The 26139-nt window shown below is 45.5% G+C and overlaps 1 protein-coding gene across 6 annotated transcripts in view; it reads left to right on the top strand.

The window, feature by feature from the left end:
- The window catches only part of AKAP13 (A-kinase anchoring protein 13), a 247759-nt gene that overhangs the window by 185405 nt on the left and 36215 nt on the right, over nt 1–26139 (top strand). For 3 of the 6 annotated variants that reach the window (XM_082198203.1, XM_082198202.1, XM_082198207.1), the window contains exons 13-19: nt 1369–1422; nt 4770–4832; nt 5905–6097; nt 7766–7874; nt 15297–15422; nt 17256–17298; nt 20465–20597. In XM_082198203.1, coding sequence (XP_082054329.1) covers nt 1369–1422; nt 4770–4832; nt 5905–6097; nt 7766–7874; nt 15297–15422; nt 17256–17298; nt 20465–20597 — 721 coding nt within the window. The remainder of the gene's footprint in view (nt 1–1368; nt 1423–4769; nt 4833–5904; nt 6098–7765; nt 7875–15296; nt 15423–17255; nt 17299–20464; nt 20598–26139) is intronic. The other 3 variants (XM_082198204.1, XM_082198206.1, XM_082198205.1) reach the window with 3 other exon arrangements.

Below are 26139 nucleotides of genomic sequence, written 5' to 3'. Positions count from 1 at the left end.
TAATTTCAGGTTGTTTGTGCGTGTTAAGTAAAAACGGGATAGCTGAAGAAAATTGACAGAATACTAGAAAGCCAGATTGTGTACAATCAACGGTGTGATTATAACCTAGTAGGATTCTTAGGACAAAGTCATTCTTGTAACTCATATTATTGCCTCATCACTCATGCACTGGGGGTGAAGGTGGGGAGTGGCTGATGAGCTTACAGGTGCAAAGCAGGTAACACTTCAGGCTTCAAGATTAAGGAAGGTAGGTAGTGTTGGCAGGTGGGGGGGTCATCTGACATTATAGCTGTGCATTTAAAGCAGGGGAGGTGTAATTTTTTTCTAATCTGAGAACCATATTGCCTCACTGCAAACCCTCCATGGGCTGCATGCCAAAGCTAAATTTAAAAGTGAGTGCAGACTGAAGTTTGTGCATCTACTCTCCCTCCCAAATACATTATTATTATTATTATTATTATTATTATTATTATTATTAAATTGAAATCCATGCATATAATTCTGGGGTGGCTTTGGGGGCCATTAAGATTGCTTGGGTCCACCCCGATTTAAATCGACAGACTGTCAGTAAATACAATAAGCAGAATAAAGAACAAAATCTGCCCTAGATTGTGCTCCTTCTGGCTCATTCCTATGATCACGTGATGGTGAGAACACCCTCCATGCACATAGAAAAATAGGATGTCAGGTTAGTCTGAACCTTCACCCTGACATCCTGCTTTTCCCATATGTGTAGAACAGGGATGGGAAACCTCTATCTGTCTGAGGGCCACATTCCCCTAGCGTCAGCCTTCTGGGGGCCACATGCCAGCCAGTGGGCAGGGCCAGAGGCTGAAACAGGAAATGCAAGAAATGCAAATTGTTGCTAGTTTCTGTATCCCTCTCTTATCTTCCATTGAGACAAGCACTATCTGAGGTCAAGGATATTTTCCAACCTGCAAAAACAGAGGGCACAAAGCACAGCTAGTTTGGGGTTTAGTTAGGAAGGGGAGGGGGCCTGGGAGAGTCCAAGGGCCAGACAGAGAGAGGCTTGAAGACCCCTGGGCCTCAGGCTCCCTATGCCTGGTGTAGATGTATCCAAGCGTACAACTCTCCTGCACCTTCGTTCACAAGTGGAACTGGTCCTGCAAAAGCTTCACCTTTTGAGTCTGTTGATTTAGACCCAAGGTGACTTTCTTACTGCTCTCTGGGTACGTTGCTGGAGCTTTATAAAACATGCCCTTATTTACATGTTGCCTTTCTCCACTTCTTGTTCCACATTCTTTTACCCAGTACTTCCCCGGCCAGTCCCAGTCTGGGGGATTGCTCATTTGTTCATATTACGCCTTTGTCATTGCTGACTGACCATTGTCCATGATTCATTTTCAGTTCAATGCGAGTGCTGGGGGATGGTGTAAGGAAGCCTCCCACCCATAGGAGAAGGTACAGCACCACACTCTGATGCTGACTAACCATGTTGCATTTGAATGGCTACTAACATCTTGCTTTTATGCCAACATCTCTTCGTTTATCCCAACACAACTGGCCAGCTTGTTAGCAGCTTTGCCCCTCAAGTTTGAGACAGTGCAAAATGTTCCTGGACTACTTTCCTTGGATGGCTGGATTTGCTGTTTGAGGTGGCAGGAACAGAGCATAGTTTGAGGGGTTGCGTTCTTTTTGTAAATGTGCAGGATCCTTCCCCCACCCCATTGTATGTTCTTCTATTATGTACCATAAAATGGATCAGTTGACACACAGTGTTTCTGAGGAGGAATAAGCCTTGTGCTTGCGTAACTCCACCCTCCCACCTCCTCTCCCCTATGTCTAGAGTCCAGGAATTGCAAATCATGGTTTGGAACTCCTTTCTAGGTTTGATTTTGAGGGTGGGGTAGTGCAAGCTGTAATTTGGCTATTTGACTGTAACAGGAAACAATGGTTTGCCAAGCCAGGAAGTAACTAATTGACTGAGAGGAGGAGGGAGAGTGCAAACACAAGACTTGTTCCCACTCCTCCCAAGTGGTGGTTTAGAGGAGTGGAAACATTGGGTTGTATCCCATCCTGCATGAGGGAACTTCCACTCGCAAAACAGGACTTCCACTCTGTCTCCTCCCCGCCCATGCCCCCATATCTTCTCCAGATGGTCCCCCAACTCTCCTGAACTAATTTGGGTGCAATTTAGTGGAGGAGAGAGAAGAGGAAGCTCCATCGCATGCACAGAAGCTTCTTGCATGAGCAGAGCTCCAGTATTGGATAAAGCCCATCCCATGTAAACTGAGCTACTATCTGCACAACCTTTTGACTAGATGGCAGTACTCAAAATATAAACAGTTCAGTTAAATATAATTACCGTATTTTTCGCTCTATAAGACACACCAGACCACAAGATGCACCTAGTTTTCTGAGGAGGAAAACAAGAAAAAAATATTTCGCACAGCGAAAGCAGCAATCCCTCTTGCTGTTCTGGCTTCTGGGGTAGCTGCGCAGCCTGCATTCGCTCCATAAGACGCACACAACATTTCCCCTTACTTTTTAGGAAGGAAAAAGTGAGTATTATAGAGCAAAAAATACGGTGATTTTTTGCAAAACTGTCCCTAGATTTTTCAGAATAGGCAGATGTGAAGGAGATGAAACAGATTTACAAAATATTCAGTACCCATGATCTGGCTGGTCTTCTTTTCTTTATCCCTTTCCTTTAAGAACAAAACAAAAACAGTCTAACTCCCTTGAAAGCTGGGGGTATATAAGTCTGTTCCTGCTCCCTGTTTTTTGTTACGTTCTGTGTTCAACGAATTTTTCCTCCACCCTCTAATTTAAATTTAAACACGCTGCTTGAGGCAGATTTGTAGATTTCCATACCAAAAAACCTCAGCAAGCCTAATCCTGCCAGAATTAATAGGGCATCCCATGCTTGAGTGGTGATTTTTGCAAAAAACATGTTTCTACAAATTTGGCAGAAGGTGGCTTAGAAATTTGATTGTCTATTATTATTATTATTATTATTATTATTATTATTATTATTACGCACACTGTTGAGCTTTAAATGCTGAAAGAGGAAGACTCCAGCCATGGTATACAGTGGTGCCCCGCAAGACGAAATTAATTCGTTCCGCAATTTTTGTCGTCTAGCGAATTTTTCGTCTTGCGAAGCACGAAATCCCATAGGAATGCATTGAAAATCAATTAATGCGTTCCTATGGTCAAAAAAAGTCCAAACAAAGCCAAATTTGGTACAACAACAGTTTATTAACTGCTCTTTAAAGTCACACATACTGTAAAGAGCAGTTCAAAAATTTAAGGGAAAATAAATTAACTTTATAAACAAAACATGTCTTTGTTTTTAGTCAAAGAAAAAAGGTCGCGAGACGTTTTCGTCTTGCGAAGCAAGCCCATAGGGGAAATTCGTCTTGCGAGGCAAATCGCGAACGGAAAAAACTTTCGTCTAGCGAGTTTTTTGTATTGCGAGGCATTCGTCTTGCGGGGCACCACTGTACCGTGTTAGACCCATTAAAGAAAGAAAAGAGGAAATGTCAGTCTCAACGCATTTAGTGCACGATTGTGTTAATAACGCATACAAAAGTTGCTTCAGGTGCCTTGTAAAAACTTAACCTTTTGACAAGACTTTCCCTGACCCATTAGATTGGACCCTGTTTTAGATGCCTGAATCTGTTTGAATCCTTTTATATGCTTTTATGTTTTTATTCTGCTTCATTGATTTTTAGGCTGTATTTTTGTTGTAATGGATATTTGTATATTGCACACAGTGTACACCACTTAGAGATTTTAAAACATTTGGGAGTTTAGGCATACTTTTAAATAAAGGTATGTAGCCCAAACATACGATAACTGAACTGTTTCAGTATTCAGGCACGCACACCCCTTCTTCCTGGTCTCCTACATAGGCTTTTTTGGCCCACAGTTCCATAGTTTTCATAGATTTTTTTTCTGCCTTTCTATTCTGTTCAGTGCCAATAAAACTCAGTTCTTGCTATCCCTAATCCTGGGTGATGTTCTTCCTCAACCCTCCCTCTCATGTGAATGTTCCATTAATCACCTTCATGAATTATCCATCCATTCAGAACTCCACCTCCTCCATTCATTCTTTCCCAAGGTTCCATGATTCTTAATTACCCTGTCTTCTGGGTGCCTTATCTGTTAAACTCTCTTGTCTCCTAAACTCACTCCTACCCCTATTTCTCTCAGCCATATCCTTTCCATTGGGGCTGTCCCAGCCAAACTGGCTGTTCTCTTTCTCTCACTAACACCCCCCAATCCTGGTCAATATTCTGTGGACTTAAACTTCCCTAGGAGCTGCAGTGTCTGTGGGTTTTCTGTGACATCAGAGCAGCTCACCCAATAGCTAGTCTAGGTTTTAGTTAATTACATAGACATAGCTTTCTCTCAGGCACTGTGGGCCTGAACTTAACCCACCCAAGTTCTAACTCTCTAAGGAGAGACCACCTCCTTCGCCTCAGACCCTCTCACTTGTGAAGATCAGAAGAAAGGGACTTCTTTGTGGCAGTGTATGTGTTGAACACATGTCCAGGCATTCACAAACTGGTCCATGCAAAGTTAATGGGGGGAAAGCAGCTCTTTGCTGACATCACTACTGCAAAGCTGAGGCATGCCTGCCAATCCACTACTCTCCCTCATTAACAAATGAGCATCAGGTGCTTTGGTTTAAAAGAGCTGTTTTCCTTTTAATGGATAGCAGGATTTGTTAGCACCTGCCTCTCTGACCGCCCTGTAATGGCTGCCTTCTTGCTCTCTCTTTTGCCTTTTGGTGTCCTCAGTTTGAGCTGGTGTCCCTCTGATGTCCAGTGCACTGCCATGGGTGCTGATCTGAATGGCAGAAGGTAGAGTATACATAAATGTGCTGCAGCCATAGAGGGAGCTTGCAAACCCCAAGTTATCGGCTTCTGGTGTGGCGTTGTAGCCTTGTGGTGTCGCTGTGTGTCTGCTGATTTGAGTATTGTTCAGTCTCTGTCTGGTTTGCTTCCTTTTGAAGCCTTTGAGCACATGCTCAAAGTTTGGCAAGCCAGAATTTGTGGTGGCCCTTCCTCCATGCAAACTTGAAGAAGGGGTATGTTGGTGTGTTTGGTACTGGAACTCAGGGCCATCAATTTCACACAGTGCATATTTAAAAATACAGAATTCACTGCCACAAGATGTAGTGATGGCTACCCTCATGGATGGCTTAAAAAGAGGGCTAGACAAATTCAAGGATGATAAGGCTGTCAGTGGCTGCTAGAAAATCACATCTAAAAAAATTCTCAAGACGTTTGACAAGTAGGTATATAGCATAGTCATAAAACCAACGAAATACCATTGCAAAATAGCTTTTCAAACTGGTCATCCTTTTCAGCATCTTTCGCCTTGGGGAAGTCACTGCAGTGTGAAGTGCTCCTGTTCAGGGTTTGAGCTAGCCAACGAAGCCCTTTTCCAGTATATTCCATTCAGTTGTTGTCTCCGCTGCTAACTGCACTAACAGTAGATCACGTTAACTAACCAAGGAGATGAGATAGATATGAGGGTGCTTGCAACCGAATCATTTAAACCAGGGGTTGCCAATGTAGTGGTGTCTGCAAGGAGCTGATATATATGCCTCCCCATCCCCGCCATATTGGTTTAGGGGGTGGGGGTGGGGAGTATGGTTGAACCATTTTGTGGTCCTGCTTTTATATTCTTCTGCTCACTTAGATGTGGCAGTTTGGTGTTATGCCATGCCTCAATGGCAACCATTTTATGAGTGGTGCCCACAGCACTTCCTCAAAATTCCAAATGTGCCCACTAGCTCCAAAAAAGTTGGCGACCCCTGATTTTAAAACCTATTTTTGATTGGAAGCTTCCTCTCAGATATGCAGTGAGCTTGTATGTTGATCCACCGAGAATCTGCAGAAGCTTGAGATCTGTTTTCTCTCTCTTTAGTTACAGCTTAGAAGGCCTTGCTGGGGAGGGTGATGGTACTAAGAAGCCCCCCTCCGGCCTCGAAACGACAACTCTGAACACCAAAGATCTCCGGCAAAGCCCCCTGGCAAATGATGAGCGTGGTTCTCTAGTCTCACTCACCGAAGAGGAGCTGGAACTAGAGCAAGGGGCAATTAGAAGTCTTAACCGCCAGGTAAACAAGGTTCTTCTCCCCCTCTCCCCCCCATTAAGAGTTTAATTCCATCTGTATGATATCTACGGTGAGCTGAGTAGCCCATCCAGGCCACATTTGCACCATATATATGTAAAGCACTATGATACCACTTTAAACAGTAAAGGCTCCCCCCCAAAGGCTTCTGGGAACTGTAGTTTGTTAAGGGCCCTGAGAGTTGTTAGGAGACTCCTATTCCCCTCCCAGAGCTACAGGAGTTGTTAATCACAGGGAACTCTGGGAATTGTACCTCTGTGAGGGGAATCTATGGGTTTCCTAACAACTCTCAGCGGCTCCCATGTATGGTCTGAGTGTGACCCAGTCAGATATCGGCAGAAGTGACATGAGTCAACGGAAAGACTGTCGTGTCGTAGTGAGGACATAAGGGGGCCGTTTCCTGCCAGAAGGGAACTCCAGTTTCCTTGAATAGATCTGTAGCAGGTTGTTCCTCATTTGATCTGCCTGCCTCCCACTCTGTGACCCTGCTTTTATACAGCTTAAGAGAAGAGGGCAAATTATATTTCTTTCAGCCTTGCCCAACCTGCTGCCCTCCAGATGAACTACAGCTCCCAGCCAGTATGGCCAGTAGCCAGGGATGGTGGGAGCTGTATGCTCCGCATGTTTTGGGCTACCAGGTATGGGAAGGCTGCTATGGAGATGAAAAATGGGCAGTTTTGCGCGTTTAAACCCATTTCATAGGAAGAAGCTGCCTTGCACAGAGTCAGACTGCCGGTCCATTTAGCTCACTCAGCATTGCCCACACTGGCTGGCAGTGGCTCTCCAGAATTTCAGGCAGGAGCTTCTCATTACTATGTGGAGATGCTGTGAATTGAACCTGGGAGTTTCTTTCTTTCAGATCACCTGGGGATATTTTCTGGGGTGGTGGTGAGGGACCCATGTACAGCATGTGGCTAGTCTTGATGGGCTTGCTTGTGCCACTTTGAGCTATTTACTCTGCATTCACCTTTCTGTGTTGCGCCTGCTTAGCATTTGTGGCATACTTAGTGTCTGAACCTGTGTGTAAGGTGGTCCTACAATGGGGAGTCCGCTTGGGTGCCTTTTTGGTTCCACGGTGTTGGTGGATGTTAGATTCGCCAAGTGTTTCCTCTGTCCCCAAGTTCCAGAGGGCTGAATTGGTTTCATCCATGCCTAAGCAAAGACCCAGGCAAAGGGCTCTTTAGCTGCTTCTTCCCCGGTTGTGAGCATTAACAGAGACTTGGACATAGCCCTCTGCTTATTATCGATCTCAGCTGCTTAACTCGCCAGCACAAGGCAGTCAGCAAATGGAGACTGGTCAGATGAGATGCACAGGTGCTCTGCTGAAGATGTTGTTGCTTGCTCATGCTGGTGAGGAAAGAGTTAAACAACCTTTTACTTGGTGGGTCTCAGCTTGCACAGGAGAAATTGACTCAGGTGAATAATAGAGACCACGTGCTTGGGATTGGAGTCTGCTGCTTTGGAAGTCAAATGGGAATTTCCTCAGGGCTCCTGTGAGCTGTCTAGCTCAGTATTGTCGACCCTGACGGGAAGCAGCTCTCCAGGGCTTCAGATGGGATCATGCTAGGGATTGGACCTCTTGGCAACGGGTTTCCTGTCCCCCTTTGTGCAGTGAGGTTTTGTAGTTCAGCTTTGCTGTCTTGTTTTTTGCAGATACGCCAAAGATCTCAGCCCCGTGCCTTCAGCTTCACTGCAACTCCTGTTTCTCCCCCACTGACTAAGTCCATGTCATTGATGACCATTGGCCAAGCTGGACCAGACAGTGAGTACACGTGGCTCTTTGTCTTTCTTGCTGCATACAGCGTTTGGTGGTGACTGCACCTTGAGTGTACTAATAGCACCTTCCCCTTTTCCTGTGCCATGGCAGCTTGGATATAAATAACTGGAGCAGAACACAAACACACTGAGCTGCTTTATCCTGAGTCAGGCCTTTGGTCCATCGCGGCCAGTACTGCCCACTTCCAATAAGCAGTGATTCTCTAAGGAGACACAGGGTGAGGCTTTCCCCAGCTTGGCTGCCAGAGAGTCTTTTTAACTGGAGTTGCCTGGAATTGAACCTAGGAATACAAAGCATGCAGCCTCCCACTGAGCTGTCAATCTTTTCTGGCAATCTTCAGATAAACAAAGTTGGGGTGGAGGTGGTTGCAGAGAACAAGGATGGACTTCATTCCTCCAGAAAAACAGCACTGATGCACCTTTCCACTTCCAACAGCGCTAGCTCACATCAGAAGCAGCTGGTTCTTTGGTGGTCCTCAAAAAGCTCCCTGTGACTAACATTCTCCCCCTTTTGAAAAATACCCACTTGGTGATTTTACGTATCTCTGGAGTTTTGAGAGACGTGGAGAACAAGTAATCTCTACATCTGCTCCACTCTCCAGCGGATATGCGATGACACACCTGTTAGATGACTGTGTGCCTTGAGGGTGTTTTGTTGATGCCAGAGCTATGTCAGTAAGTGCTGGTTTGCACAGATCCACTGAGCATCTCATGAGCCTTGACACATGTGCAGTGACTGTGTTCTGCCTCTGAATTACTGGGAATATAGAGTGGCAAGAGCACTGTGGTACTCATGTCTTGCTTGCAGATTTCCTTAAAGCATTTGGTTGGCCACTGTGAGAACAAGATGCTGGACTAAATGGACCTTCATCCTGATCCAGCAGGACTTTTTTGTGTTCTTAAGGACCAGCACAACTCCCATGGGGAAAGGTGCCTTAGGTGATAGGGAACAGCCTTATGCTAAGTCACACCTTTGCTCCACCTAGTTCAGAATTGCCTCTGAATACCAGTTTCTGGGAACAGTAAGCAGGGAGAGTGCTGTTGCTCTCCCATCCTGCTTGTAGGCTTCCCACAAACATCTGGGTGGCCACTGCAAGAAAACAGGATCCTGGACTATAGATGGGCCTTTGGCCTAATCCAGCAATGCTGTTCTTACGTGAGAACGAAGTCATTGCTATAATGCTTTGTACCCATGCCTGAACCTTTTCTGCAGTGTGCTGATAGTAGTGTTTGCGCTAGGTGGAGGAGTTCCATTCCATATTGGTTTTGAGATTGCAGCATTTGCACAGCCGGCCCTAACAATAGGCTGAGTGAGGCGGCTGCCTCAGGCAGCTGATTTTGGTTTATTATAAAAGGGTTGTAAAAATCCAGGGGGGGGGGAAATATGGATCAAGGGTTAGTTATGCGATATGTTTCTGTTCTATTTTTACTGCCAGGGAGAGGCACTTGTGAAATTTTCTGTCTCAGGTGCCAAAATAGTAATGGAATTATGTGCCTTGAATTCAAGGAGGGCACAATTTGCTGCTTTGCCTCAGACAGCAAAATGTGTTGGGCCAGCCCTGAGCATCTGATTGGATTTGCCCCATATTCATTTTCATTCAGAAATCTGGATTTTGACTCATAGGTGACTTCTGCCATTTCCTTAAAAAAAGTCTTTCCCAGATGACAGCCACTCCCATCAATATCAGCCAGCAACAGCCTTTGTTTGACCCTTTATTTTTAAGCAGAAGTGTCACCCTCCTGAAGCATTTTAGCAAAGAGGGTGCTCTTACAGGAGAGAGACCCTTTTGATTAGGGAGCTTCTTAAGGATGCTTCACAAGGAGGAAAGCCTTTTTAGAAAAACCATTCTCAGGACTTGTGACTAATAAAGATGTTGACTAGAGGTTGTTGTCCCTTAGCAATAGTAACCAAAGCACTAAGCTGTCCATCTATTAAAATAACCGCTTCATCTGCTTTGCCTTATTGCACCAATTTTCCTTCCCCTCCCGAAGCCTGTCATTTAAAAAATAAAGAAAAAGAAACAGGAAATAACCATTTGGTATCTTTTTCTTCCTCAGTTGCTAACCAAACACTAAAAGCAAAAAATAAAAAGAGGGGGGAGATTTCTTCCCAGAAAACAGGCTTGCCTGACAAATGAATGATTCCCCCTGCCTGTTCCATTAGAGGAAAACTTTCCATCCAACTTGGAAGGAGTGGCATTGCATCAGTCTGAGGCAAACTGTGGCTCGTTGTGCACATTCCTCCCTCCTTCCCTGCAGAATCTCCTTTTGCATATGTTACCAACTGGGACTTGGCAGGTATGGGGAAAGAACTCTCATAAAAATGTGGGGGTCAGCATTGCAGTTGACCATCTGGAGGATGCACAGTGGACTCTTGAGAGCAACCAAGCATCACATCTCTGACGGGAAGTAGATGGTTGTACACAAGTGTAACTGCTGTTGAAACTGCCACCCTGTTCCTCTGCCTCAAGGAAATCCAGTAGGAATCTAGAAAGCTGCCTCTCATTGAGTCAGACCATTAGCTCATCTAGCTTAGTATTTTGTCTGCAGCAGGAATGGGCAGACTGCAAGCTTGAGCGATCTGCTTTGCTTTTTCGTCGAACCATCAGCCTGGATCCAAGTCCAAATAGTGGCTTAGAAAAGGGAGCAGGTATAGAATTAAGGAAGAGGGCACTTCTGAGTGCAACATAGCCCAGGAATTTGTTTTTTTTTTCAACTGAGCGCATAGCTCTTTAATGCAAAAATGCATTCTTGGGTTGCCTCCAAACCGATTTTGTTTCAGCCGCCTAATTAGTGGAGGGTGGTGAGCTATTGCTATTATTCAGCCATGGGAAACCTTTGCCCTTCCAGATGTTACTGAGCTACAACTCCCATTGCGTCTGGACATTGGCCATGTTTGCTAGGGCTGGTGGGAGTTGTAGCTCAGCAGGAGGACCAAAGGTTCCCCACACCTGAACAATTGGGATTTGAAAATCCTTGGTGTTCTGTTGCAGATCACCCAAGTCTCTACCAGGAGATCCTGACCTGCCCTTTTCCTATCTCTGGCTTGCAGTGACTGGCAGTGATTGTCTAGGATTTCATGCAGGGACCATTCCCAGACACAGCTGGAGATGCCAGGGATTGAAGCAGCGGCCTTTTGCCTGCAGAAAACATGCTCTGCCGCTGTACTGTTCTCCCCTCATCCTACCCACTCCCCAAAAATGCCATCACTGCACGGCGGATCTTCCCCTGCAGAGAGCCAGTGAACTGCAGCAAAGAAACATGCAGCGCAGTGGATGCTCTGTAGTCCCAGCAATTTTTGGGGTGGGGATGGAGGAGGAGGAGGAGTGGTGCCACCACTCTTGAGTGACAGCCAAATGCCTGCCCAAAGGTCTGGTTGAATTCAGATCTCAATTAGCACTAACAAGGCGTTTTCGCCTGAGGGTTCCTGCATTCCCTCAGTACAAGCTGAGAGAAAGCGAAGCAGGCTTAAGTCTCTCTCTTTGTCTCTCTCTCAGAATGTGGGATCTGTTGGCTTGATGCATTCCAGAGGGAAACCTCAGCCCCGTAGGAGCCTTGAGCTGTTGCACTTCCCTCCCGCCCCCCCCCCCCAGGCTGCTGGCAAGCAGATGCTTGGCCGTTCTTCATCGTCAGCATTTTGTAGAAGTGGAGGTTTTAGAAGAGCTCTTCTGCCAGAATGTCCCAAAGGCTGCTCCTAACCTGGGGATAAAAAATATAAAAAATCAGTGGGGAAAATGCTGGGGGTGAGAGGTAGTTAAAGGCAGCCAGAAGCTTTTAAAGAATGAAATCCCCCCCCCCCAGTGAAGGAAGGACCAAGGGCATGCTGGTGATGGCGGGGAGTTCATTGAAGCGAACCTGTTTCGGTTTTGAGTCTTGCTTGCCTTTCCTGCTGTAAGTTACAATTCCCAAAGACGTTTTTCTTGGATTGAGATTTTGCAGTGAATTTGGAGGTTCCTCCTGCAGGGAAATATCTGAGAAAGCCACAAGAGGGGTCCGATAGAAAAGGTGGCATTTCTCAGGGGAATTCCAAGAATAGCCAGAATACTATGAAGAAGGCTACTGAACCCTTTTGATAGCTTAATACAGTAGGGTGTGTATTTACCTTTTGAAGTAATAGTGCCATTTGTGAACAACTGTAAGGGTCAGCTAAGGGAAGAAAAGTTGTTAAAGCGCCCCCCCCCCCGGGTGGTTCTATAGGGGTAGGACCTCAGTACTGAGGATTTAAGCCACCGGACAATAGCTTGACTTTGTTCCTTTTCCTGTGCTTGCTAATTCATTTAAAGTTTAAACAAATGTACCGCTTCCAAAACCTTGAGCTTGTGCAGAGGCTTTTAACTGCTGAGATGGGGCCTGGCTTTTACTAAAGAGCATCAAGAGTCTTCAAAGCTGTGTGCTATGCTTTACACATCAGGTGCAGTCCAGCCAAAATGAAGCGTCTTTCAGGTGCTGTTGGGCTGAATTTGCATGTAACGCCAAACCATGGTTTGAACCTACACGAATGAATGCAAACAAGTTGCTGAGTGAAGTCTTGGGTTTGAGTGCTCTTCCTTCCATCCCCTTCTCCTGTGATCCTGGGAGAAGGACTTTCCTAGCAGTTAGTCTCAGTGAATCCAGGTTTGTTACATACAAACCAGCAATTGTGGTTTGAAACAGACTCTGATTAGTTGAATAAACCAGCTCATATGAGTTGGATTTGGGTTGTTTTTTAAAGAAACTGACCAGAGTTTATTTCAAAGCATGATCCAACATATCAACCCTGGATTCTTTGAAACCATAAATTAAACTTTAACAAAGCCCTTCTTCCTGGCTGTATGGGAGAGGGAAGATGGACATTTGGCTTTGCTCAGGCTCATTCTGGCTTGTGCATGTAATGCTAAACCAAGGTTTAGGGTTACATGCACAGTAACCCCCATTAACTTCAGTGGAAAAGTCAAACATGTCTTTAAAATCTCCATAGATGAATTGATTGGGATTATGGGTATGATCAATTTGGATTGGATTTTGTTCATTATGTGGAAGCTTCCCTGAAAGAAATTGGATGTATTTCCATGCAGAATATCTTTAGTATTGTAGAGCCAGGACTCTCCAAAATATTTTTTTTGATTGCAGTTGAGAGTTAACTACCCTTATCTTTACCCTTATTGCTTTGTGGGGTTAATGGGCAGGAGGAGCCCTAAAGAATTACATGGATCTTGTAAAAAGGTTTCTGCAAGGTAAGGTTGCACTTGGAGCCTTCTGCAGTAGAGAGCTGTTCCTTTTAGGAGATAGTTCTGCTCAGGGTGGTGGCTTTCTGCTGCTACCTGTGGTGATGCTGCCTTGTATTGTACCCTCTAAATTCTGTTTAGTTGTTTGTCTTGTTTTAAACCAGTAATTTCCCAACACTGTGGGGTGGGCCCATTAATGTGCTATGAGAGACAACAACTTGGAAACTTCCCAGGGCAGCCTGTGTATTCATCTAGCTCAGTATACACTGACTGGCAGCAACTCTGACATTTCAGACAGAGGAACATCTATCCCATAACCTAAGCCTGAGCCTTTTGGTTGGAGCTGACTGAGATCGAGTCTGTGAACTTCTGTGTGCAGAGCAAATGCTCTGTAGCTGGACTGTAGTCCTTTCCCTCTGCATCTTAGCAAGTCATACTTTAGCTTGCAGGTGAAGGACTCAGTGATTCAACCCTCTTCCATCTAAAAACATTGTTCCACATAGAACAATGCTCATTTTAATTTATTGAAGGCCCTTCTGCATACAGAGGCCATACTGTACTCCTTAGCTATGGTCCTTCCATCAACAAACTTAATAGTTTCTTTTGTGACCCCAAAGTCCCCACCAACATGCAAAGGGGATTGCCCATTGTGACTCTGCTCACATTACTGCTCTGCTCTGCTCTCCTTCCTGTGAACTGGACCAAGGGTAACTTTGGCCCTCTCTCTACACCAGTGTTTCCCAACCGGTGTTCCGCGGCACACTTCTGTGCCGTGAGACATTGGCTGGTGTGCCGTGGGAGGGAGGCGGGCGAGTTGGGCGGTGAGAGGCGGCGGCGGCGAGGATCCGCGTCGAGCCGGGGGCGGCTCCGCGGTGGTGGTGCCGAGCGGCGGGGCAGCGCGTGCAAAAGGGAGGAGCGCGAGACAGCGGAGGAGGAGGAGGCCGGCATGTCCGGGCAGCAGCAGCAACAACAGCAGCAGCAACTCCCGGCGACGGCTCCTCAAGCCCCGCCGCCGCCCCCTCCTCCGCCCGCTATCGCCGCCACCACCACAACAGCCGCCGCCGCCTCTCAGTCCCTCGCTCTGCTGCCTCCTCCCACCCCCAAAGCTTGGAGGTTCCCCGGCAAGGGGGAGGGAAAAAACTTTCACTTTCGTGCGTCCCTCCCGGCGTGACGCTGCGCGCTGACGTCACGGGGCTGTGCCGCGGTGGTGTGCCGCGAGATTTTTTTCATTAAACAGGTGTGCCGTTGCCCAAAAAAGTTTGGGAAACACTGCTCTACACCAGATATGTTTGGGATCATCCAATCAGTCTTGATGTAGAGAAGTCTCTGAAACTACCTACCCTTGGAGGAGCTTCCCTGCTGCTTCCCTGCAAGAGTCACTGCTCTGAGCATTCCTCCTTCCAACCAGGAGGTATATCCAGACTAATGATTCATGCGGGAATGGGGGTGGGCAGGTGGGTGCTTGTCTGATTCTTTCTCATCCACACTCCAAAAGCAAACTTAATGGGCGAAATGTGGCTGCACCTTCAATTTTAATTCATCCAAAAATGTACCTTAAGTGCTTAGAGGTTTGGGATATAACTGATTTAAGGAGTATAGCACCAAGTCCTGATGTAGATCGCAGAGGGATGACTCTGTAGATTGTAAACATCAGCCGTGTTGGCTCACCATGGTATGGTATGCTATAAGCCATGCCTTAAACCTGCTATACCTTCCTCGGCCAAGTTGCTTGAAGGGGTCTTAATGTCATGGGGTGGGTCCCTATTTTCCCCAAGCTATTATGCTGGAGAGGATTTGTGCTCACAGCTGAAGAAGAAGGTGTCTGCGGATTTGAATAGCCGTGTTGCACCATGCTCAATCAGATCCTTGCGCAAATGAGGGCTGACCATCCAGGGGTCACTAAAGAGAGATGCTTGCATCTTATAGCATTGCTCTTGAACCTCTGCCTTTGAAGAATTGCTGTGGGAAAGGTTGCCAGTAAATAAAAAGCCTCAAGCCTATAGTTTACAGATTGAATGAAACCTGTGTTATTTTTTTCTCTCTCTCTCCTTAAAAAAGAAAGCCTTCTGCTCTGCATTGGTTTTGCTTTCCCTCTTTGGCTTGCTCTTGGCTGCTCCTGTTGCCATTCCCCCTCTCCTTTATCTACTATTGTTTGTTGTTGTTGAAATGCATGCTTTAACGTCTGCTGTTAACCCACTTCTCAGCCCAGGGACGGACTCGGCCATCCAGACGAATTTCCTTCTCCTTCAGCATCTCTCCACTCATTCCTAAGTCTAAAACTGTCTTTTCTATTGGCTCTTCTTCCAGTGATGAGGATGAGGAGTTGGATAGTAAGTAATCTGCCTGGATAGAATGAAGCTGGCTTTGGGGTGGCGCTAGGCAGGGAAGCGCTTACATTTTACCTGGCTTTTCTGGCTTTTCTTTAATGCAAGTGCTGCTTGCTAAAGTTGCCTCATCCCTTTCTTTGTGCTTCTGAACTTCACATGCTGCATCATAAAAGGGATGCCTTCCCTTCGCAACTGCTTACAAACGTTGGTACTCCCAAGAGTGCTTTTGTGCTGTCTCCTGTAGATGCCACGGCGCTCAAGCTTTTTGAAAATCTGTTTTGCTGTTTCACTGTGGGTCATTCCTTGGCGAGGAAGGGGAAGGGGTTTGCTTTGGGCAATGGTTCAACGCCACCATTGTAGTTTTGCCACGTCACACTCTTGCATGTCAAAAGCTTCACAGTAAGAGTCACGGATATGTGTATGTTTTTAAACCGTGTGTGTTTGCTTGGGAATTGTACATTTGATATATAGCAGGGGTGAGGAATTCATTTGAATTATTTACTTGAGAAATTTCTTGATAATGCTTCTGGTGCACGTGATATAGAGATCCCTGGTTTGCCCAGGTTACGGATGGGAAATGGAGGTCCTGGGCAGTTCTCCTAGTTAAAGTTATTCCAACACCTTTATGTTTTGAGAAGTTGAGACTTTAACTGGCATGGGCCTCCATAGATGCAGTCCAGATAATCAGAACAGGTGATGATCACTTTCTTAATTTGCAGAGAGAGGCGGATAGAACTCAAAGCAGTGTTTATAATCACTTGCCTTTAGCACTTGGTCAACCACAGTCTGGAGCTCTGTGCAGCTTTAAACTGTTAGTGGGGGGTGGAGCCTCTAAAGACTACAGGAATTTCAAATAGTGAGCTTCTTGCCATGAAGTCATCTTGACAATTAGCTCAAAGCACGCTCTGCTTGCGTCTCCGCTTTTGCAAGATAGTCTTGCAAAGGTCACAGCCTGATATCCACCCAGTTTGCAGCCTGGAGGTGAAACTAAACAAGGGGCTTCTCTGTACTTTTTCTTGAGAGCTGTCAGTTTTAGGTTGCAGGCTACTTCCCAGTTATCACCAATGATGTCATATCTGCTATCCAATAAGAGCCTGTGATGCTTGCACAGTCATGTTTGAGTCGCTTTTCTCCAGCTATGCAGGAATCTGCTTGGGATTCTGGGCAACTTTTGTGTTGGTTATTTTGTAAATCATAGGTCCTGAGATGCCAGTAGTAACCAGTTCTGGGATGCTCCGGAGGGTATCTCTGGAGACAGTTGTGTTAACATCTGGAAACAAGTGAACAAGCAAGCCCCTCTTGTCTTCATTATTCAGGACTTTGTAAAGAAAGAATGGGAAAAAACCCATTCAGAGTTACTACAGTGGTGCCCCGCAAGACAAATGCCTCGCAAGACGGAAAACTCACTAAACGAAAGAGTTTTCCGTTTTGGAGGTGCTTCGCAAAACAAATTTCCTATGGGCTTGCTTCGCAAGACGACAATGTCTTGCGAGTTCCTGCTGGTCCCCCCCCCTTTCTAAGCCGCTAAGCCGCTTATCAGCTGATCCGATCAGCAGATAAGCCACTAAAAGCCACTAATAGCGCTAATCTGCTAATCCTTCAATGGGCTTGCTTCGCAAGACGAAAAAACCGCTAGACGAAGAGAATCACAGAACGGATTCTTTTCGTCTTGCGAGGCACCACTGTACTTTTATAACCATGGTTAATAAACCTTTAGTGGACCCAATGGACCAATTTTCCACCGGGATTTTGCGTTAGAATGTGTCATAGCCGTCAAGGTTAATCCCAGGTGCAATTATTGTTAATTAAAAACATTTTCTCCTTGTCTTTCCTCAGGTAACAGATCTTTCAGCAGTACCGGCAGTTCATTGACTCAAAGGTGAGCTTTTGGTTTCCCCCCCTAAAATTGAAGGCAGGGTTTTGTTTTGTTATGCAAACTCTTAAAACTCTCTCCATTTCCTTGAAATAGAAAAATCAGGGCTGTCACCCAATCAAGAGAAATCATGCTGATTTAACTGTGCGAGTTTTAGTCAGTTCATTAGTTAAGTGACTAAAACTGCATGGCTTTGCATATGATAGGAATGGACAATACTTCTAAAGGGGATAAATCATTCTTTTCTTTCATTTACTTATTTTAGATGATGTATGCCTGTAAAAGCAGATATCAGCTTTAAAAAGAGGTGTTACTCCTTTTTTAGGGATGGGGTGGGGGTGCGTCAGAAATGGCCCTAGCCGGTCCTTTTTTTCTGAGGGTATGCAGGGGTACGCATGCTCCTAAACATTTTGTTGAATCTAAGTTTGGCTTCATGGAGGGGCAGTATTTCAATATGAGTAGGAAAAGGAGAGTACCCCTAAACATTTTTAATAGAAAAATAACACTGGCCCTAGCTATCTGCAATCTTTATAAGTTCTTGTATTAAAATAATTTTAAATAATTAGATTAGCCTACTGATTAATTGGAATGTGGGTGGCGCTGTGGTGTAAACCACTGCGCCGCTTGGACTTGCCAATCGGAAGGTCAGGGGTTCAAGGCCCCGCCACGGGGTGAGCTCCCGTTGTTCGGTCCCAGCTCCTGCCAACCTAGCAGTTTGAAAGCATGCCAGTGCAAGTAGATAAATAGGTACCGCTCTGGTGGGAAGGTAAACGGCATTTCCGTGCGCTGCTCTGGCTTCGCCAGAAGCGGCTTAGTCATGCTGGCCACATGACTCGGAAAAACTGTCTGCGGAAGCGGACAAACGCCGGCTCCCTCGGCCTGTAAAGCGAGATGAGCGCTGCAACCCCAGAGTCGTTCGCGACTGGACTTAATAGTCAGGGGTCCCTTTACCTTTACTGATAAATTGGGAAGAGTGGAAGACACCTTCCCAGTTTCTTGATTTTTGTGTGTGCTGATTGGCTAAATGAAACATGTTACTCAAATCTAAGGGGGCGAGAAAATCATACACCCTAAATGCCTACCGGAAACAGCACAAACTGCTTTCTATTTCCTCCTCATCTTCCAGGAAGCTGTACTTGCACTTTCAGACAGCAGAGGGCACTGTGGGTATTTGGAGCATGCATATGATTCTTCGCACTTAGGCTGGTTGGTTGCCTGTTCTTGGCGGGACTCCTTTGGCCTTTAAGGGAAAATGGCAACCAGAGAAGCTTGGGGGTAAAAAAGCCTCACCTGTTGAAGGCACAACAGGCCTTGTTTGAGATAAGAAGGCGCTGGGCCCATTGGCAAGATGCAACGCAGCTTTCATTAGAGTTGCCAGATTCCCCCCCCCCCCCATGGACCTTACCTTTTTATCGTTTTAAAATGTATTTACTTTATTTCATGCAATTTATATACTGCTTGGCTGTAGAAAATCTGAGAGCAATTTTTTAAAACAACAACAACAACAACATGTGAAGCTTTTCCTTGAGCAGAGATGAAGCCATAGATAAAGCTTCACCTGCTTAATTTCTGCCTGTCAAAATATTTGCCAGGACATAATATTTATGCACCACTTTAATTTAAAACAGGAATCAGAGTGGCTTGCAGTGAAAAACAGCAAAGATGCAACATAAAATACTTAATGGCATGCTTGGTATAGTTATCTTACAACATTTATATAATGTTATAAAAGATTAAATTGTTAAAATTATCAATAAGAGACAGTATAAAGCAAGTATTTTTTTAAAAACAATCAAAAAGTAAAATTGATAGTAAGAAAAAAGAAAAAAGATTGAAGTAAACTTTGGCATTCTACACATCTGGATAGGCTGGTCTAAACCAGGCATAGGCAAACTAGACCCTCCAGATGTTTTGGGACTACAACTCCCATCATCCCTAGCTAACAGGACCAGTGGGAGTTGTAGTCCCAAAACATCTGGAGGGCCGAGTTTGCCTATGCCTGGTCTAAACAAAAAGGTTTTGAGCAGGCACTGAAAAAGCACAGTTAAGGCATCTGCCTGATGGCAGTAGGCGGGGAGAGTTCCAAAATGTAGGTGTTGCCTCACTAAAAGTTCAATTTCTTACAGTTGTGGAACAAGTATTAAGTGGCCCCTGTAAATGGTGCTAGTTCCATTGATCGAAGCAGTTGTGTGTGCATATATTGGGTAAGGCAATCTTGCAGGTGAATTGGTCCCAAGTTGTTTGGGGCTTTATGTATGACTAGTAGCACCTTGAACTGGACCAGGTCATAAGTATCATTAAAATTAATACAGTGGTACCTTGGTTCTCAAACTTAATCTGTTCCAGAAGTCAGTTCCAAAACCAAGGTGCACTTTCCCATAGAAAGTAATGCAAAATGAATTAATCTGTTTCAGACTTTTAAAAACAACCCCTAAAACAGCAGTTTGACATGAATTTTGCTGTCTAACGAGACCATTGATCTATAAAATGAAAGCAATAAACAATGTATTGCAGTCACACAATCAATCAGCAGCCACACAGGATTCCACACAGTCACAAAAACAAAACAAAAAGCCTCAAAAACAAAAACACAAAATAAATAGCAAAAACAGTGTGGCACTCAAAATGGAAGTGTGGCACTCAAAACGGAGCACATTTGGCTTCCGAAAAAAGTTTGCAAACCGGAACGCTTACTGGGTTTGCAGCGTTTGGGTTCCAAGTTGTTTGAGTACCAAGGCGTTTGAGAACCAGGGTACCACTGTACTGAGGAGGAGGAGGAGGAGCAGGTTGTTGTTGCTGCCCCTTTGCTGCTGCCAGCAGAGCAGGGTTTCTGGGCAGTGCCTGGAATCCTCCAAAGGATCTACCCCAAAGGGTGGTTTTTCCTTTGGCAGATTCCTGAATGTGCTCACTCTCCAAACCAGCAGCCCCTCGTATCTGTGGTCTCCTTCCGCACAGGAGCAGGGTCAGTAAAGGAGAGTTGGCAGCTGCAGTTGTCATTAACTTAAGCTGGATTTTGTCATAAAAAGATGCACGATCTAAAGACACGAATGGGCTGGAATTCTTGGTAACATAGAACAACAAAACAAAACAAAATCAGTTTCTGCTGTCTGAAGTGGGAAAAAGAAGGGGGTTCTGTGCGCTCCCTGACAATGTTGTGTCTCTTGGCTTCCAGCATCTGCGAGGAGAGCGGCAGTTTCCTGCCTCCCAGCCCATCCAGAAAGGACTTGGACAGCAAAAGTGGAACGAAAGTCAGCCGCACGTTCAGCTACCTCAAGAATAAAATGGTCAGCAGTAAGAAGAGCAAAGTAAGTAGCTCCAGATGTTTGTGGCTCACTCGGCCTTGGCGGTTCGGCGCACTGAGCATGGCAGGAAGAGCGTGGAGGTTGATCTTGTGTTAAATATGAGATTCTCATAATCTGAGGTTCTTTTCCTACATAATTGCTTCCCCCTCTGGTGGAGGGTACAAAACACTTGAACGGGTGGGTGGGTGCGCTCAGTTCCAGAGTAAGGAAGGATCTCTCAGCACAGAGAGCCAGAATGGCTTTACTCTCAACAGCAGGTTTAGCAAATGACTCTTTGTTAACGGAAAGCTGCAGGGGGAAACGTGGCCATTTCTGATGGCTGTGGCTCCAGCCTCTTCATCCTGGCTGTCTGGTTTTAGGAAGGAGCTAGAAGTCTACAAAGGAACTCTCTCTGAAAATAGTGTGACACGGGCATATTGAACCTGTTTTGTCTTGCATGTATCAACCCTTCCTGTCACCTGCTCTGTTCGTGAAGATGTGAGACTCAGGGTAAAGTCATACCACGTTTTGTGGTGGTATTGCATCAAGGTGTCAGGTTTTGGGGAGATTTTTTTTTCTAGAAATACGTAATACTGCTTTTCAACATGTCATTCAGACCCCTGAGTTATCTTTATTGAATGTACTTCATGGTCAGAATGAAGATATTTTACTATTAGTTATTTACTATTAGCAGTTGAAAACTTGTCAGAATGAAGATATTATTTATTCTTAGCAGTTAGACATGTTATAGCCCAGTTTTAAAAGGCTTGGAAGGGCCATCAAACCGGCTTGATAGAGAATTGGTCCTAATAGAGAAAATTATCAACAAAATACGATTAGCTGAAGGCAGAGATAATCAAAAATCAATTTCAAGTAAACAGCAGGAGAGATGGAAAAGTGATTCCTGGATTGTATCATGTCATAGTACGGGTGATGGTGGTGGGATTGCATGGTTTGAATGTTTCCCTATTTGTGGGGGAACTTTGCCCATATTCAACTAGTCTGTCACAGAGAAGTCTGCTGGAAACTCCGTGCACAAGTAAGGCATCCCCATTCAGATAAAAGCTGACTATTCATGGCGGCTGGTGCCCATTGGTACTGGTAGGGTTGGTGGCAGAGAGATCAAAGGTGCTGCAGCCAATAACAGGCAGAGCCAACTCATTCTAGTTCTGTCTTCATACTCCTGGTGTTTTGCAAGAGCGACAGAGACTAAGGAAGAGGACACTGGCAGGTAGGGCCGGCCCTCCAGGACTGGCTGTAAGCAAGGAAGCAGCTGGGTTGAGGCTGGCTGAGGGCAGGCTGAGGTTAGTGGGGCAGAGCACCAGTCTCCACTGTTTTTTATCTATTGCCTGGAAGTGTGCCCAGCATGCCCAGGGTCATCAAGGAGGTATGGGTAATCCTGTGTATTCTGTACACCCAATAGCACCAGTAATCTGGTGCTTTAGAATGAATATGCTTCTGAATGCTAGTTTCTGGAAACCACAGGAAGGGGTGCTGCTGTTGCACTTAGTTGCTGCTTTGTGGGTTTCCCGCACACATTTGTGTGGCTGCTTTGAGAACAGGATGCTGGCTAAGGGATCTTCATTTGTTCTTAACACTGTCTGCACAGCCGTGTTCAGCTACAATCATAATCACATTAGTAATCAATGGGTAACCAGCTGTGCTTCTGTGGAATTGTCCTCCTATATTCCTACATTCAAACCTACTCAGAAAGTCTGTATTTCTCATAGTCATGCTCTGAGAGTCAAGCGAGATCACCTGTCTCCTGCAACCCTTCTGCTCTTCTAAGAAATACTGGTGGGAAGGACGTTTGCCAGGAGAGGTTTGGAAAGCTGAGCTTAACTTAGTCTTTCCCATGCGGTGTGCCAATAACTTCTCCTTTGGCAGAGCTACGTGATCGCATTAGCGATAGTCCACAGCTAGGACACTGGAAGCAGACGACTGTATGATGAATACGGATGATGCCTTGGAAGGATGATGTAAAAGTCAGGAGCTTTAAAAGCAGAAGTTTGTCGGGGTTGTTTTTCTTCTTAAATTAAACCTTCAAAAAAAGGAAAACAAAGCCTTAGCTATAGCAATTCTTTCAGTATTAGAGCTGTCCATCCTCAAATTGCAAAAACAACAAAGACTCGTTTCGATATAAAAAGGGGGTGGTAGTCAATTAAGTTTTACTACAGTAAACCCTTTGTAATTAATGGACCTGACTTAGGGCTTATCCACACTTTCCTCTGCTCTTTTTAGGCATGGTCTGTGCTTTAAAGCTCCATATCTGAGTGTTCTTTCTTTTGCTCCAGAATTTCCCCTGTGATAGATAGATTAGATTAGATAGAAACCATTCTTTAAAGCTGAATTGGAGCAAACAGCAATCCACGGAAAGCCCAAATTGAGGTTTGCTCCAGTTGAGCACTAAAGATCAGGTTTTTGCGGGGAAAGCTACAGGGAAAACACACAGAGAGCTTTTAAGCTCTGCCTGGAAACAGCGGAGCTAAAGGTAAGTATGGATAAGCCCTTAATCATGTTCATTATTTTCAGTGGGTCTATTCTGAGTAAAACTCAGTTGACTACACCCAGAATTTCTTCCTTACGACTTTCTTTTTTTTTGGGGGGGGGGATTTGGTATCTTAAATATCACTGCATTGTCCCACAATTTTTCATACAATTCAGTAATCTGAAAAGGAATTCAAAAGTTAATAAGGAAAGAATCCAGAACAACTATTTGATATGAAGTGGAGTTGCTGTGTATCAATAGCACTTTGGTTGCTATATACAACATGATTGTAAAAAGCTGCCTTAATGTGCCGGTGATTATCTTTCCTAAAGATTACAACACTGTTAGACAAAGTTGTGCAAGGGACACTGGCTTCCTTTTGCGGGTGTGTGTGTCTCTTGTGTGTACAGACTTCGTGAGAGTTTGTCTGAAGATGGTGAGAGGGGAAAACCACACTCCTTATTTCAAAGTGTGTGTGTGTGTGTGTGTGTGTGTGTGTGAGGCTGCTTTTCACGGACCATGCCCTTCTGTCACTCAACTGACATCACATGTGATGTCAGATGTGGGACAGGCCAGCTGTGGCTGTAAAGAAACGACCTTAGGGTCTGCTCCCAGTTTCCCCTTTGCGAGCACACTTTGCATTCAGCGCTGTTTACCTTTGATGTTGAATGCAAGCTGCACATATTTTGGCTGGAGTTGAATCCACCTGAACTCAGGTGATTGACAAGTGCGTGGTGGAGGGTTGACCACAATGTGATGTGGCCCTTTGGGCCCTGTGCAGTTTACTGCTCCTGCTTTAGCTATTTGGTGTGGAGGTCTCAGTTTCCATTGCCTTATGCAGGTTATGCCTTTATGAGAGAACATTCAATAAACCACTTAATTCGCTTTGCACACTGTTCCATGAAGCCTGTTAGACATTCTTAAAAATAAAACATTCAGGGTACAGCAAGTGATATTGCACGTACATATAACAGCTTAGCTCCCAGTTGCTTTATCAGTTCAATCGATTTCACAGCCAGGCTTTCTCCGGATTATAGTCAGAAATTGTTACTGTACTATACACAAAGCAAGCGATTGTTATTATTTTTCATCCTCCTGTGGATAAAAAAGAGCAATTTAAACTAAAATTTTCATTGCTTAAAACTGGGGGTGGAACACCTTTCCTCCCCCGATGTTGCTGGACTACGACTCCCATCATCCTTTACCATTGGCTATGCTAGGTGGGGGACGCGGGTGGCACTGTGGGTTAAACCACAGAGCCTAGGACTTGCCAATCAGAAGGTCGGCGGTTCGAATCGCCGTGACGGGGTGAGCTCCCGTTGCTCGGTCCCTGCTCCTGCCAACCTAGCAGTTCGAAAGCATGTCAAAGTGCAAGTAGATAAATAGGTACCACTCAGGTGGGAAGGTAAACGGCGATTCCATGAGCTGCTCTGGATTGCCAGAAGCGGCTTAGTCATGCTGGCCACATGACCCGGAAGCTGTACGCCGGCTCCCTTGGCCAATAAAGCGAGATGAGCGCCGCAACCCCAGAGTCGGCCACAACCGGACCTAATGGTCAGGGGTCCCTTTACCTTTATGCTAGCTGGTGTTGATGGGAGTTTGAGTCAAACAGCACCTGGAGAATCCTCACCCTTGGCTTAAACAAATTATTTATAGATTTATTACATTTATATCTGACCTTTCCTCCAAAAAGCTCAACAGTTTCCCCCTCCTCATTTTATCCTCACAACAACCCTGTCATGGAGTTTAGACCAAGACACAATGACTGGCCCAAAGCCATCTAGTGACCTTCATGTCTGAGTGAAGGATTTGAATTCTTGATCTTTTGGTCCTGGTCCCAACACTCCTATGCCACACTCAGAAGAATGGTCCTCATCTTGAAGCAGAGCTACATGTTGTAAGAAACCAAAGCTGGGCTGCTTCTGAAATCAGTAGCTATGTTGAGATTTCGCTCATTCCACCCCCAAAATTCCAGTAACTTAGGGGCATGGAACCTGTGGTACTCCAGTTGTTAGTGGGCTCCATATTGTCTTCTTGTTGGCTATGTAGGTTAGGCCTGATGGGAGCTGGAGTCCCACAAGATCTGAAGAGCCACAGTGTGTAACTGGAGTCAAGCGTAGGTCAGCAATCAAAGCCAAACACTGAGGCCACTGAAGTTAACTCTTTGTTCAAGAAACCAAAACAGCACAGGTCTAGTGATCCCAGCAGCTCATCCCAGTAGGTCTTGCTCCAATAAGGCAGTTGCAAGGACTGAAGGTCCCTGCCTTCTCACCACGTCCTAAAGCTCCTCCTCTCCAGGGTCTTTCCCAAGCAGTTGCAAACAGTGCCTGTGCACAACCCCTCTCTGTTCTGCCCTCTTTGCATGTTCTAGGAGACCAGGGGTAGGGGAGCTGGTTGCAGCAAGAGGGGGAGACTCCCTGGTTTCTTCCGTAGCCTGTCTCCTGACCCCATACCCTCTGCCACAGCCTCTTCCTTCTCACCAAACACAGTTGCCTCTTCAGCTTCCGACACCTTCTCCTCCCAGTCTGCTCTTTCTTCTCCCTCTGACTACTCATTGTCGCTCCACCACCCTTGGCTCTGAGCCTTCTTCCCCTGGCGATGCCCTTGGAGGTTCCCCAGCCAATGCCTCCCACCACTTCTCTGCACCCAGCTAGTCCATGACAGTGTGTGTCTCAACATGGCCGTCTGTGTCAGCCGCATATGCTATCCCTGTGCTAACTTCTCATGCGCACTCCCATGATGTCAGGAGCAGGGAGCTTGATGAACGCCCGCCACTTGAGGTGGTCATCATGAGCTCCCTCCAACATGAAGTCCACCATCAGTTAAAGAACTCCTGGTTGTGTTCTGACAGTTTTAACCATCACACATAGGCAGAGCTTCCTTTGTCTTGAATTGCTGGAGGCATGGGCTTTTTCTTCTGCTTTTAAATGTGTACGGGTGTCCTTTCCCCTCTTTTCTTTCTGTTTCAAGAAAAAAAAAATCTCAAAAGAGGAAGTGAAACAGGAAGTCTCTTTTCAGTGCCTGCTTTTAATATTGCAGGTTGCCGTTACCATCTTTCTTAAAGATGCAGCTGTTTCT

The sequence above is a fragment of the Podarcis vaucheri genome (assembly GCF_965113315.1).
Source record: "Podarcis vaucheri genome assembly, chromosome: 14".
NCBI lineage: Eukaryota > Metazoa > Chordata > Lepidosauria > Squamata > Lacertidae > Podarcis > Podarcis vaucheri.
This window is presented reverse-complemented; position numbering and strand designations above follow the sequence as displayed.